Source organism: Manis pentadactyla, chromosome 1 (assembly GCF_030020395.1).
Source record: "Manis pentadactyla isolate mManPen7 chromosome 1, mManPen7.hap1, whole genome shotgun sequence".
NCBI lineage: Eukaryota > Metazoa > Chordata > Mammalia > Pholidota > Manidae > Manis > Manis pentadactyla.
The window spans coordinates 207,035,538-207,050,737 of NC_080019.1; the positions used below are offsets into that span (position 1 = coordinate 207,035,538).

General features: G+C 37.6%; 1 protein-coding gene across 2 annotated transcripts in view; it reads left to right on the plus strand.

Annotated features, from left to right (window-relative positions):
* The window catches only part of RAD18 (RAD18 E3 ubiquitin protein ligase), a 134,370-nt gene that overhangs the window by 87,686 nt on the left and 31,484 nt on the right, over positions 1 to 15,200 (plus strand). For both annotated transcript variants that reach the window (XM_057507053.1, XM_036878228.2), the window contains exon 11: positions 183 to 357. In XM_057507053.1, the coding sequence (XP_057363036.1) occupies positions 183 to 357 (175 nt within the window). The remainder of the gene's footprint in view (positions 1 to 182; positions 358 to 15,200) is intronic.

Below are 15,200 nucleotides of genomic sequence, written 5' to 3' on the forward strand. Positions count from 1 at the left end.
TAATTCTGATTCTTATTCCCTGGCTGTCAGTAGAGTTTTGGAATCAATGTAAAAAATCAAGTGAAATTCTATTTTACTAAGTACAAACAGCAATAGTAAATGATGTAGAGATAGTAAACGTCCAGAGGTTGTAGATTTTAAGCTACTCTTAAATGTTTCTTTTCTTTCTTTCTCTTTTTTAGAAGAGGAAAATAATAAAATGAAATTGTCCGATATGCCCTTGGTAACAAAACACTTGCCTCAATCAAAGCTGGAATCCCCTGGGAAACTGGAGCCTGATACACCAGATGATTCTTCTAGTGGTACTGATATTCAAGAAGAAGCTCTTTCTTCTCCAGAATCCGATTCATGCAAGAGGTGAGAAACTTGTAATAGATGATGATTTTAAATTTCTATTTCCTGTGCAAGCTAAGTTAGATAGGTGAAAATAATGCATAAGTAACCTTGAGGCATGGAGCATGTCCTCAGTCTTCTTCCACTTCAGTCTCCTTTTACTGCTTTGTAACTTGCACAGGCTGGTGAGGCAGGATGTGGGAGAGGATGTGCAGCAGCTGTAGGGTGGCTTTGTTTGCTGCCCTGTAGCCTTGTGTAGTTATTCTTCCTACAGCTGGAAAAGAGCATTTTAGGCAGTGAGATTTTTGTCAAGACAATGAGTGGAGATAAAGACAACTCTTTAGAAAATAGAGATGACCAGAAAGACAGTGAGTGCATAGGAGAGTAAAATAAAAAAGAAAATTGTAATGAGGAATTAAGTGGTTGGGGGAGTTTTAAAATGAGAGATTTGGAGGTGAGTCATTTTTCCAAATGATTTTTAAAAAGAGGATGTATTTTGAAAGATGGCGTAGTGTTAAATTATGATACTTATATTATTTTGTGTTTTGGTATTTCACTTATTATCATAAGTGCTACCCAGGAGTCTGTCTCATCTTTATAAGTGTTTTTTTTTAGTGGATGAGATGTTCTCTTGTGTTTCTGTACCATAATTGACCAAACTCTTCAATTTCTGTTGGCTGTCTACATTTTCCCCAGTGTTCTACTTACACACCTAAAGCTGTGATAAAGCTCGCCCCATATAGAGCCTTATGTTTCTAATGAGTTATTTCCTTATTCTTAACATCATTTTGACTATGGTAGGTGTTATCATTGCCTTCTGAATGAATTATACCAATTTTAAATGCTACCAGCAGCATGTGAATGTGTCTTGGAGATTGTTTGATCTTTTGGGATTTATTCATTGAAAAGTTATTAATAGTGCTCTGGAATGATAGATTTTGTCTAATCTGAAACACCAAATTAAGAAGATTTTAAAAGAGGAGTATACCCAAGGACCCTCTGCTTTCCTAGGGTTTGGGGGAAGCAGTTTCAAATCATTCGGAATCAAGTATTAGGAAGGGAAAGATCTTTGCACCCAACCCCAAGTGTTTTCAAAGCCAAAAATTGTACCTCAAGTTGAATAAGGGAAGAATGCGTGGTGGCCTGAGTTGTCTCCACGAATGTACTGCTGCTGCACAGTTCGTCTAGGTCAGGCCATTCCTGCAAGTCCAGTGGGCAGTTTTTGCTTCTAAATACAAGTCTTATAGGAATAACTTATGCAATAGGTAAAAATGAAGGAAAATCAAAGTCTGGGGAGTACGACTTGATCTAACTATAGTCTTGGGATGCCTGAACGCTTTGGAATGCCAGGGTGAGACAGGACAGTTTTAGGAACTTGGAGTGGGGGCAATGGAGGAATGTAAAGAGCAACACCTGGCAGCCAGATGGTTTTTCATCTGGTGGTGAGAGTATGGGAAACAGGGTGAGTTGTTGGCGTCTTGGCCTCAGACATACTTATAGCCATCACTAAACTATGAAAGGATTATTAAACCATTAAATTTTTTTTTGAAATGTAAGCATTTATAGTCTATTTCATGTTTTAATTAAGTAGGCTATGTATATGTTTGTACACACACACTCCCCCATACACCCATGACCAGTGGAACCTAAATGCAAATTTTTAATAAGCTTATTGAGATATATATGCCATACAATTCACTCACTTAAGTGTACAAGCCAATGGTTTTTTACAGTATATTCACAGTTATGCCATCTCCACAGTTTTAGAACATTTTCATGACTCCAAAAAGAAACCTGATATGCATTAGCAGTTACTCCCTATTTACTCCTAGTTCTGCCAGCTCCTGGCAATCACTAATGTCTCTATAGATTTGTTTGTTCTGGACATTTCATATAAATGGACTCATTCAGTATGTGGTCTTTTATGCCTGGCATCTTTTACTTATTAGCATAATGTTTTCAAGGTTCAAACATGTAACATGTTTCTGTACTATATTCCTTTTTATTGCTGAGTAATATTGTATATATATATATATTATTATTCATTTATTAGTTGGACATTTGGGTTGTTTCTAATTATACTTTTAACAGGGGTGAAAATCAGTGAATTTACTTGTACACTTCAGAAGCTTAGCTTCAGAGGCCATATATAAGGATTTGCCTGACTTGCCTTGAGAAAGTGGGCAGTGTCTACTATTCAAGTACGAATAAGTGTTATACACACTGTAAATATTAAATATGTTAATCTTTAAAATTTTTCTTTTACTTGGGTTCTTATTTATACCCTCCTTATCATTTACCCTGTCATTTTGCCAGTCAAAGATTTTTAAGTTTAAAAGGTAGTGTCTATTCTTCATATAAGACCTAGAAATTAAGGCTAAAAGGAGAGTGGGAATGAAGTGATCCTTAACTAGTGCTAATTGGTTCAATACCAGAAAAGACTGCTGGCAACTGTTTCAAGAGTAGACTGCCAAGGATTAAGTGTGCCCTGGGAAGTAGATATGGCATAGCAGGAAAAGCAGTAGCTTACAGTTGAATGGCTTCAGGTCAGATCTGCTGGGTGATTTGGGAGTAAATCTTTTGAAGTCTGTTTCCAGTTGAAAAGCATTATAAAAATATCTTACTTATATCTCTCATATCTGCTGAGAAAATGAAATGAAAGACGTGAGGGTCTGATTAATATGTAATTGCTATTCTACTTTTATAAACCCCAAATCAATTAAAATTTCTTCAATAATCCCTCAAAACTTGGGATTTTATGGCTGGACATTTCAGAAATGCTTCCACAGCCTTTGAGTCCTGCATTCTAATTCTTAAGCTGTATCATAGTAAGCCCCAGAGTTTATCTTTTTTCCCCCTACTTCTGTTCTGAATTTTGCTGGAGAGAGTTGTGAGCCGGGCTAACCAATTAGTTTGATTCAAAATTCATTTAATTCACCCTCAGCTGGGTGTTTACTACTGAGCCCCAGTCTTCTCATTTACTCCCTGTTACATTTCCCACGGCACCTCTTCCAAACCTGTTATCTGTGTTTCCTCACTTTATCAACAAACACCTTGTCTCCCAGCTGGTGGAGGCCAGCTTATCTGCCCTGTCTCAGGTTTTCCTTTCTATTTTAAGGTTTCTTGTAACTCTGACCTCATCTTTCCTGTTAATTGTAAGAAAAAGACACATTTCTTAAGATATTTCTAAAGACTCTTCTTTCCTGTCAATATATTATTTAAGACAGATTCATCCACCTCTTCTAAGACATTGCTCCATCAATCATTTCTTACATTTGCTGTTGAAGGGCCCTTTTCTCTCAGCCCTTCCTCTGATCTCTGTATGCTCTTCTTCTTCCCACTAAGCAAGAAGTAATTTGACATCTGTTGTGAATTCCTATAGCACTGTATCCAGGTTACATATCTGTTCCTCTAAAACCAATCATACCATGTATTATAGTTATTTGACTATCTTTGTCATTCCTGTTATTCATCAAAGTCTTTCAAGAATCAAGTCAGTCACTCTTTTAAAAAAATCTGCCCACGGTCTACTATAAGACCTTTATTAATGATTTGCTGATTGTAAAATAGTACATTTTCTGTTTTACAGTTTGTCTGAAATTGTGATGTGTACTGTATTCAGTGGTGTCTTACAGTAGCGACCAGCCACATTGCAGTTGTGATGTACTGTCCAGTGCGTGAGCATCACGGGTCTTCAGACTTTCATCATTTCATTTGAGTAACATGTGTTAGCTTTGCCTCTATTTGTCATTTCAAATGTCTTCAACAAAATAATGAGACAAAAAAGTTACTGTGTATAAAGAAAGTGAAGCAGGTCATAAGTTGGGTGGCAGTGAGACAGTATTCATCATTGGATGAATGACTACAATTTCTTTTTTTCTTGAAAAGCAGTTAAGTGATTTACAAAATCTAGGAAAGAAAGAAACCCTTAAATACTGAAGATTTGAGACATTTTATTAGTGAACTATGTGGAAAGACTTGCCTGTTTGTTATGTGATTGGTTGAAGTCAGGAGAAATGGTCAAATCCCTTGGAACAAATGGAAGAACTTTCAAAGTAGTAACAGTTAGCCTGACTGATTCTCATGTTGCAAAAAACTAATGTTCAGGGGTCAAACACCAGTTTGTCAGAGGCTTTCTGCTGTCTTTGAGCAGAAGCTGCTTATCTCTGAAGCACACATGATTGATTGATGAAAGAATGTTAGGGGTTCAGTTTGCTGAATGGGTGGGTATCAGTGCCTTTGCTGAAATTCCTGGACACAGCAGACAAGTACTTTGAGAAATGCTGCATCTTCCTTGCCCCTGGTCATATGGAAGATGACTTTATGAGGGAAACCTCAGACATCACAGATACTGAGTAAGCACAGTTAAGAAGAATTGGGCTCCATTGCTGAAGACATTTTAGGAATACTTTAACCAATTTATTTCAGTTTTTTTTATATATGCCCAACAATAGTATAGGATGAAATCATATGTCTACATATATTTAAAACAATTTTCTGGGTATGTGAAAATTAAAAATTCTAAGTGAAAAAGAAGTTTATATCATAGTTAAATTGATCTCAGTTTTTCTCCTCTTAGTGACATGGTTCATCTTGCCATCAGTGTTATCTTAGATTTTTGAAATGTAGTATCTAAATAGTAATAAAGTCTCTGACTCACTTCAAACATAATTTCATCCCCTAGTTAGAAATTGATAATGTAGAGCATAATACTGGTTGGTGGTAACTTGGCAGAAGGCTGTCACAAAGTTTAGTGGTCCGTTGCTCATTGCCAGAGTTGTTCAGTGACTCCAAAACCTAAGGAGGCAAAAGAGACGCACAGTTGACTAGAGTAATTAAATCAGGAAAAGAATTCAAAGTGAGGAGGGACCCTTCACAACCAAATGCTTTTAGACTGCTCATAGCATATCAGAGATAAGTGATCTTTATTTGTAATCTGGTCCAACTTTTGTTTTCCATAATGTTCAGGCATCAGAGGGAAAGGAGATGGGGTACTGCACTTAGTGACTTTGTAGAGATCTTTTCTAATCTAAAATTCTGTGATCTCATTGCTTTTGATAAGTGTAATAGTTGGTATATTATCTGTGTTCTTTTATCACTTATCCATTGAGATCGTGAATCAACCTAGAATTATATTTATTCCTTGTATATTGAAGTGTTCCTACCTCCATCCCTTTCAATTTTGTATAAATATTTTCTCATTTTTTCTTTTTATGATAGTTTTGTTGTTTCATTTTAAAGCTCTAAATTTTGGTCCTCTTTTTAAGAGAAAAATTATGCCATTTTAGGTCTAATGTGAAGTGCATATATACTGTGAATTATTTTTGAATTCATGCAGTCATGCTACAATACAGAATGTAGATCTTACTAATATAATGTTGAATAATAAAGGTGTTGGTTTTCTTTGTGTTAGAGCAGTATTTAAATTTACAGAATATAGCAGACTGACAATTAAGAATCATCTTAAGATCTAATAGGTATATCCAGTCCAAATAATTATTAAGATGAAACTTCTAAGTAAATACTGCTTTTAGAATTTGATTTGCTAATATTAAATTGATTCACTCTTGTCAGTCTGAAGATAGAGGATAAACAAATTGATAAGAATTTTAGATTTTTGTACAACTTCTTGCTAAATGATTTCCGGGAGTTCAAGAGACCTATCCAAATTTCTGTAAATTAACTTATTGTTCTCCTTTGTCAAAAAGAGAGCTTTTGTTTCCTGGGCTTTGGGCAAACAGAGATAACTGCATTTATTGAGTTATGAGAAATGATGCTTTTGATTATGACCCTGGAGAGGAATGCTTATCTTTATGCAGAGATGAACAGTAGTCATGCTTTTCTTCGGAAGAATCTTTAGGTCACTATTTCCAAAAAAATACTTGTATGCTTTAGTTCTAGGGAAAAGAAATTAAAAAGAGACATTGTTATTTGGCATGACTGGAGAAATTTGAATAAGGTCTGTAAACTAGATAATATATCAATATTCAAAGTTTTGATTTTGATAATTCTATGTGGGTTATGTAAGTGAATGTACTTGTTTTTACAAAATGCACACTGAAGGGTTAAAGAGGCATGGTGGCTGCAGCTTACTCTCAGTGATTATACACACACACTCACACACACAGAGTGATAAAGCAAATGTGGCCAAGTATAATTAGAAAATCTGGGTGAAGGGTATAAGAGTCATTTTTGATAGGCTTGAAATTACTAAAAGTTGTTGAAAAGAGTCATTGCTTATAATCAAAGAAGTTTGTTTTTACTAGGAGGTTTTCTGAAGGAATGGTTTATGCTTAGATTTACTGACCAAAAGCAGTGGTGGCCAGGGGCGGCATGAGATGGTGACTATGGCTTTCATTTACTTCAGTCAGTCTGCTCAGGACCAACCCCACCTGGCCCTGTCTGCTTTGGTGCATTAGGGAACGGGTGCCAAGGACTGGGATATGAGTACTCACAAAGACCAGCTCATTTCCCCGCCTGGTAACCTCTGTGAACCTTCTTGCAGACGCTACTGTCAGTCACATTAAGGACCTGAGTCAGATAAGGTGTGAATGAATACATCTTAACTTTTCACAATTCCTGGCAAAAACAATCACCTCTTCTCTGATGCTAAAGTTAGTAGCAGCATCTTTGTGTCTAGCACAGACCTGAGCACAGAACACCAGACACTTTGACACAAAGGCTAATTAACCATTGGCCATGCACGTGATATATTTTGGTACACCATTTCTTCACTTTTCCATCATTTTTGGGAGAGCTATCCAGAAATCTTAAGAGCAAGAGAACAACAACAACAAAAACAACCGTGCAGTGCTTTGGATTAGCATTTGTTAGAAAATTTCAGCCTTTCTTAACTTCTGAGTAAATTGGAGAATGATAGGGAAGTCTTAAGAGAAAAAGTGCCAGTGTGATACCATCTGAGGAATATCAAATCCTGGTGCTAGCAGCCTGTTGCTAAGACCAAGCTGAGTTTATTGCCTGTTGAAGGGCTGGGGAAACACAACCTCTGTCAGCAGAGTAACCTCGCAGCTGAGAGGGCAGAGTTGAGCTGTGTCTTGAGATTTGGAAGTTTGGTTTCAGACCAGCCTTTTCTGCGGGTCTTGATGAGGATTAGGTAAACCTAATAGTTCAGAGTTGGTGGATTCAGTCAGATGAGGATTTTGAGTGGGGGGGTTCAGAATCCTGGGCTGCAATGCTTTATACTGAAAAGCTGATGGGTCTTTTAGGAAGTTTTTGGACTAAGCAATAAAGTTATTTACAACTTTTATCTTTCTGCATGAGTCTCCTGGAACAGCAAAGTTATATTGATTAAATAGTAAAGTTATATTGGCAAAATCTTGTTAGTGTAGGCAGGAAGGGGCGTGATTTCTAGAAATGTTTTTTGAATGCTGAGAGTAGTATACGTGTTACGCCATTAATTTCACAGTTCAACCTATTTTAGAGATGTGGAAGTGAAAGGTCACAGGAGTGAAGTAAGTTGCTTAGGGCTGCACACATAGGATGAGGCCGTATCAGGATTTGAACCCAGGTTATGTTAGAGCCCAAGTTCACCTGACTGTGCTGCTATGGCCAGGCTGGCTGGCTTATGGTCCTGGAAGATGGAGGTGTGCAGTCCTTAAAATAGCTGGGTTTCCTGAGAAGTAGACCCTGAGACAAGGATCTAAGTGGAAGTGGTTAATTTGGAAGGTGAAGGAACTACTGTAGAGAGTGGGGAAGTGAGACAGAGAAGGGAAGAAAGCATTTATGGGGCATGTTACCAACCCAGGCGTCACTGTGAGCAACTGAAGTTTAATCCTCCCGGGAAGTGGGCACTGGTTTAAACCGCTCACCTGAGTTATCCCACCCATGGGGCAAGAGGTCAGTCATTTGGTCGGGGGCTGCTCCCTGCTGCTGCCAGCCTTCCAGCTGGTCACAGAGCAGGCTGCCATACACTGAGGGGTAAGGGCAGGAGGGTAGGGGCAGGGCACCATGAGATATGCCAAGGCAGTGAGTCCAGTGGAAGGTAGGAAATGGCTTGGTTTTACTGACTTACATCTAATTAGTACAGATGTGGGGGCTCTATGCTTTTGCCTGTATCTCTAGCCCAAGAGAAGGTAAGAATGTATGTGGCCATTCCAGAGCTCATTGTACCTCAGTGCACCTGTTTGCCAAGCACACTTGGCCATTGCTGCCGGGAAAGAGGAGATAAGGACGTCTGGGAGCTGTTGAAGAAGTGATAGAGAAGCAGATGTCAAGGAGAGAAAGGGACAGATTACCTAGAAAGCGCTGAGACAAATGGGTCCACAAACTGATGAGAGAAAATGTGCTTGTTGATGAAAAACAATTTACCTTTCCACCTTATGTGATAATAAACCAAAGAACAAAATATTCCATCATCAAACTGACATTTACCAACATAGTAAATAAAAATCTCTTGGCCTTAGGCAGAAAATCACAAACACAGAACTAGGAATTCTTTGATCCTTGGGAATATTTGCTCATTATCTTGCTTTATTTCTCCTTAACAGGGATAAGAGTGCTATTGATGGGTCTTGTAGTGCATACAGACATCCTCCCCACTTTGGAAGTATCTCTGCTCGGTTTTTTGGAGTCTTTAAAAGTACCATGTTATTAATAGGTGACAATATTGTGTGATTTTGAATCCTCCTTAGACATTGAAAAGAAAAACAACAAGCCGACCCATTTGTTACATCTAATGGCAATTTCTTAAAAAATTTTTTTAATAGAATTGTTTCTTTATGCTTGAGTATTAGAAGGCAGTATTTTTGAAGTGTACTTATCTGTACTATTTGATTTGTACTGATGTGTGGACCTTAAATATTTCTCTCTTATGAATATGCTGAAGTTTCTCCCTAACTTATTTCAGAAGACTTTTCTCTACTCCTCCCATCTGTAGCTTAGCATAATTTGTTTGTTTTTTTTTGTCATCGTAGTTATTTGTCCTTGTGTTAAAATGGATGGGAAATGGAAGTCTGGTTGCCCACTGTTGGAGTGGGAGATAACAGACAAGTATGGCCAAAACGATTCATGTGGTGCTGGATTAGAACCGGAGACCCTTGAACTCATGGTTAGCTTAATGTCGATTCAGATGGATACGTGGAAATAGTTACAGATCCGTGTGTACATACATACATAGGTTTCTGTGCTCTGTCAGCAGCCAGGGCCAAGAAGCGAGGGCACCACAGTTGCAACGAGCATACCTCGTACATGTGTCTTGGTTTCTAATGACATTCTCCAGAAGAAGGAACCAGTGCTTCCTGGAGAAGTAGCTGAATCCAGGGCTGGGCAGGAAGCAAGGAAGGGCTAGAAAAAGAGAGACAGGGTGGGGAGGAGGGAAGGGAAGGGGAAAGGAAAAGAATAGGAAAGGGAAAAGGAGCAGCAAGAAAGCGAAAAAGAAAAAAAACAAAAACCTTGCAATAACACCTCAGCCAAGAGACCAAGGTCAGCATCAGTGCAACACTTTGTTGATGGCATGTACGCGTGTTGTGATGTGATGAGAATGACGCTTTACCTCTGTGGTCCTCCTCCCCAAAACTCAATAACCTCAGTCCAATTGTGAGGAATATATCATATAAACTACAGTTGAGGGTCAGTCTACAAAATTCCTGATCAGCACTCTTCTAAAATGTCAAAGTCGTCAAAAACAAGCACCATCTGAGAAACTGTGAATCCAGAGGAGCCTTAAGAGGATGTGAGGACTGAATGTAATATGGTCGCCCAGATGGGATCCTCGAACCAAAAAAAGGGCATTAAGACTAAAGGCGTGCTAATGAAGAGTGGACTTTGGTTAGTAATACTCTATAGATATCACTGCATTGGTTGTAACTAATACATCAGGCTAATATAGGATGTTAACCATGGAAGAAACTGGGTTTGGGGCACATGGGAACTCTCTGATAGCTTTGTCACTCTTCTGTAAGTAGAAAACTATTCTAAAATAAAATTGGTTTTTTAGAAAGTACAACACAACATCAAAATAACAAGGGATCTTGGTATGTAACTATTCAAAGACTGTATTGAATTTTGGAAAACCAAAGTCATTGACATTATTTTCTTCATTGGTGAATTGGACACTGTTTCTGGGTTGTGGTAAGTTTAGTTAATGAATGCTTCCTTTTCTCCTTTCATTTAAAATTACATGTGGCATTTAGTAATATAAATTCATTAATAAAACCCTCTTTTAATCAGTTTTGCTTTCTTGTGCTAATATTTTTACTTTATAGAGTGATTTCACCTCAGTAGTTGTAGCTCAGCCTTTGCATTCATTGTAAGAGGAAATAGGCGCACTTTACAATATGCCTCATCCGCTTCCATCACCGTGTTTTTCTTAGTGAATATGTACTTGTCAATGTGATTGGAATGGCGATCCTTCAGGAACAGTATGAAGGTACGGTTTTATCTTTTCCCCAGTACTCATTGCCAGAGGATATTTGCTATTGAATAGTAAGATTTTCTTTCCTCGCAGGCAGTTCATTGGGCACCTTTGGGGAGTTTTTTATTATGCATTTTTGTTGGGTGGTCTGATGAGCTTTTTTATACTAGAAGAACTGTTGTTTTATAATAAATTCTTGAAATTTTCAGCATTCCGAATCAATCCTAGGTGGCATGTATTTTTGTTTTTACCAAATTCATGAACTGCCATGACATAAAGCTCTTCCTGTAAAATTATTCTTGAGTTCTTCAATTTTCTGTATTAGGAGTTTTAAAATGGAATTGTGGATTATTGCTAATGTTTCTAAAATGGTTATAGAAAGTGGCAGTCCCTCCCAAGTTACTTACCAAATGATGCCTTCATTGTACTATGCATCGATGTGCCTGATCACCCAGGGCTTGGGGACAATGACAGTAGTGTTGAGAGTTTTAGTTGGCATGACATGCATGGTAAGGCTGAATTTTTTAAAGCGTGCTTCCCTTTTTAGTTTCTCAGACATTTTGTAAACCATATGGGAATTCTGGTCCCCTGTGCTCTGCATATATTTGGCTTGACTCATAAAACTGAGATATAATCTTGACTGGTTCAGAATTCAGTTCTTGAGTTAAAAAAAAAAAAAAGGTATATTTTTCAGAATGCTTTGAGAAGAGCAGGTATGAGATTTGGAAGGAACTTCCGGTTCTTATCAGAGCTATCCAATATTCTGAACTCTTCTGAACTGTCAGAATCCTTTTGGCCTTATTCTGGTGAATGAAATTAGATGGAATAGGAATGAAATGTAATTTACTTATCATGCTAATGAAATTTTATATTTTTAATTGATCAGGTTTATAATTTGTTGTAGTCACCTTGGAAGTTAAAATTAGAGCTTTTTCTCTGCATTCTCATTTCCTACTACCTATGCTTTCATTTTTTAAAAAATTTATTTTGCTGTTACATGTTTTTTTGATATCATTAATATACAATCACAGGAACAACACTGTGGTTACTAGATTTCCCCCCATTATCAAGTCCTCACCACATACCCCATTACAGTCACTGTCTATCAGCGTAGTAAGATGCTATAGAGTCACTACTTGTCTTTTCTGTGCTATACTGCCTTCCCCGTGCCCCCCACTACGTTATGTGTGCTAATCGTAATGCCCCTTATTCCCCTTCTCCCTCCCTTCCTACCCACCCCCCAGTCCCTTTCCCTTTGGCAACTGTTAGTCCATTCTTGGGTTCTGTGAGTCTGCTGCTGTTTTGTTCCTTCAGTTTTTCTTTGTTCTTATACTCCACAGATGAGTGAAATCATTTGGTACTTGTCTTTCTCTGCCTGGCTTATTTCACTGAGCATAATACCCTCTAGCTTCATCCATGTTGTTGCAAATTGTAGGATTTGTTTTCTTCTTATGGCTGAATAGTATTCCATTGTGTATATGTACCACATCTTCTTTATCCACTCATCTACTGATAGACACTTAGGTTGCTTCCATTTCTTGGCTATTGTAAATAGTGCTGCGATAAACATAGAGGTGCATATGTGTTTTTGAAACTGGGCTCCTGCATTCTTAGGGTAAATTCCTAGGAGTGGAATTCCTGGGTCAAATGGTATTTCTATTTTTAGTTTTTTAAGGAACCTCCATACCTGTGCTTTTAAGACAAAGGAACAAATGTTATATGAGGCCTCCTTGGAGATCTTTAGAACCTGGGAAAAAGGCACATTAGGATAGAATACATTTTCAAGTTAAAAGGCACCTCAAAAAGACATTAAATCAGTAAATTCATGTCACAGGTAAGGAAATAGAGGAAATAGAGGCCTAGAGAGGTGAATGTGACATCTAAAATCATTCAGTGAATCGAGTTGAGACCAGTAATTCTCAGCCTAGTTTTCTTCCCATTAAAATGTAACTTGCAGCAGAATTTTTTACTTTGGCACCATTGTTTCCTTTGTTAGTAGCACTTTAATGGAGTTGTTCAAAATACCACTTAGACATAGAATGGCCATATGTTCTGGTTTCCCTGAGATAGGCTGGTTTCCATTTCTTGTCTTGGCATCATTATTAATAGCACCCTATATTGCTCTCCAGAGTGTCTGGGTTTAGATGACAGATTGTATGGTTGTCTTGTTAGAAGGGCATACAGTGTTAATTTCCACGCCTTCTTTGTTCTCTTTACTCCTATGCATTGTGGAATATGGGTACATATTAAATGGCTGATTTTTGCTTTTTACTGCCATTGATTTAACCACATAGGTAGGGAACCTTGTTCTTGTATCTTGGAGAGATTCAGGCGTTCAAGCATGATAGACCTTAGTGCAGAGGCTTGCTGTTGTTTAGGAAATTCTGAAGAAGTCAGTAATAGAAGCTTTTAAGATTGCATTAATGTGTGCTGTAGCATGCTTCTTTTGCCCTAGTAAGCACAGTTTATTAGAGCCATTTATAACTTGTTATTGGAGTATGGGATAATAGTACAAATAAATTTAAAATAGATACCAAAACATTACTTGGGGGTAAATCTAGTTTTGGAGAGATCATTCTTTCTCATATACTAGATCACTGAGTCTAATACTTCACTTTTGGGGGAACTCAGTCACAGGGAGGTTCATTACCTAAAATCCAGCATAATACGGTAGTTTTAAAATTCTTCTCCTCCTTGAACAGATTGCAAGACTGGAGTGTTAATACCTGAACTTTGACATGATGCTGGGTTTCTGTAGCTTGATTGGTTGGTATTGGCCAGGCATCCTACACTGCCCAGTTGAATGTGTATTCTCAGGATGGGCAGGTGGATAGATGATAAATAAGCTGGCCTGGCTGTGCAGAAGAAGTGCTAGTCTCATCACAGTCTTCATACCCAGCCTCCTGATCCACTTTATAAAAGAAACTTGAGATCAAATGAAAGCTTCTTAAGTGGTAGAAGAAATTTTCATGTTTGGAATGTTGCTTATCTTTTATTTATTTGTTTATTTATTTTTATTTTTATTTTTTTCTTTTGGTTTTAATATACAATCACATGAGCAACATTGTGGTTACCAGTTACCCCCATTATTAAGTCCTCTCCACATACCCCATTACAGTCACTGTCCATCAGTGTAGTAAGATGCTATAGAGTCACTACTTGCTTCTCTGTGCTATATTGCCTTGCCTGTGCCCCCCATTATGTTATGTGTGCTAATCGTAAGCACCTTATTCCTCCCTTCCCACTCAACCCCCACTCCATTTCCCTTTGGCAACTGTTAGTCCATTTTTGGGTTTTGTGAGTCTGCTCCTGTTTTGTTCCTTCAGTTTTTGCTTTGTTCTTATGCTGTACAGATGAGTGAAATCATCTGGTACTTGTCTTTCTCCACCTGGCTTATTACACTGAGCATAATACCCTCTAGCTCCATCCATGTTGTTGCAAATGGTAGGATTTGTTTTCTTCTTATGGCTGAATAGTATTCCATTGTGTATATTTACCATATCTTCTTTATCCATTCACCTACTGATGGACACTCAGGTTGCTTCCATTTCTTGACTATTGTAAATAGTGCTGTGATAAACAAAAGGGTGCATATGTCTTTTTGAAACTGGGCTCCTGCATTCTTAAGGTAAATTCCTAGGAGTGGAATTCCTGGGTCAAATGATATTTCTAGTTTTAGTTTTTTGAGGAACCTCCATACTGCTTTCCATAATGGTTGAACTATTCTACATTCCCACCAGCAGTGTAGGAGGGTTCCCCTTTCCCTGCATCCTCACCAGCATTTGTTGTTCCTAGTCTTTTTGATGTTGGCCATCCTAACTAATATAAAGTGATATCTCATTGTGGTTTTAGTTTGCATTTCTGTCATAATTAGCGATGTTTTCATAGTATTCTTTAATAATTCTTTGTATTTCTGTGGTGTCCATAGTGTTTTTACTTTCTCATTTCTGATTCTGTTTATGTGTTTACACTCTTTTTTTCTTGATAAGTCTCACTAGAGGTTTATCTCTTTTGTTTATTTTCTCAAAGAACCAGCTCTTGGTTTCATTAATTCTTTCTATTGTCTTATTCTTCTCTATTTTATTTATTTCTGCTCTTATCTTTATTATCCCTCCTTCTACTGACACTTGCGGCCTCATTTGTTTTTCTTTTTCTAGTTTCATTAATTGTGAGTTTAGACTGTTCATATGGGATTGTTCTTCTTTCCTGAGGTAGGCTTGTGTTGCAATATACTTCCCTCTTAGCATGGCCTTTGCTGCGTCTCACAGATTTTGCAGTGTTGAATTATTGTTGTTATTTGTCTCCATATGTTGCTTGATGTCTGTTTTTATTTGGCCATTGATCCATTGATTATTTAGGAGCATGTTGTTAAGCCTCCATATGTTTGTGGGATTTTTTGTTTTCTTTGTATAATTTATTTCTAGTTTCTTACCTTTATGGTCTGAGAAGTTGATTGGTACAATTTCAGTCTTTTTGAATTTACTGAGTCTCTTTT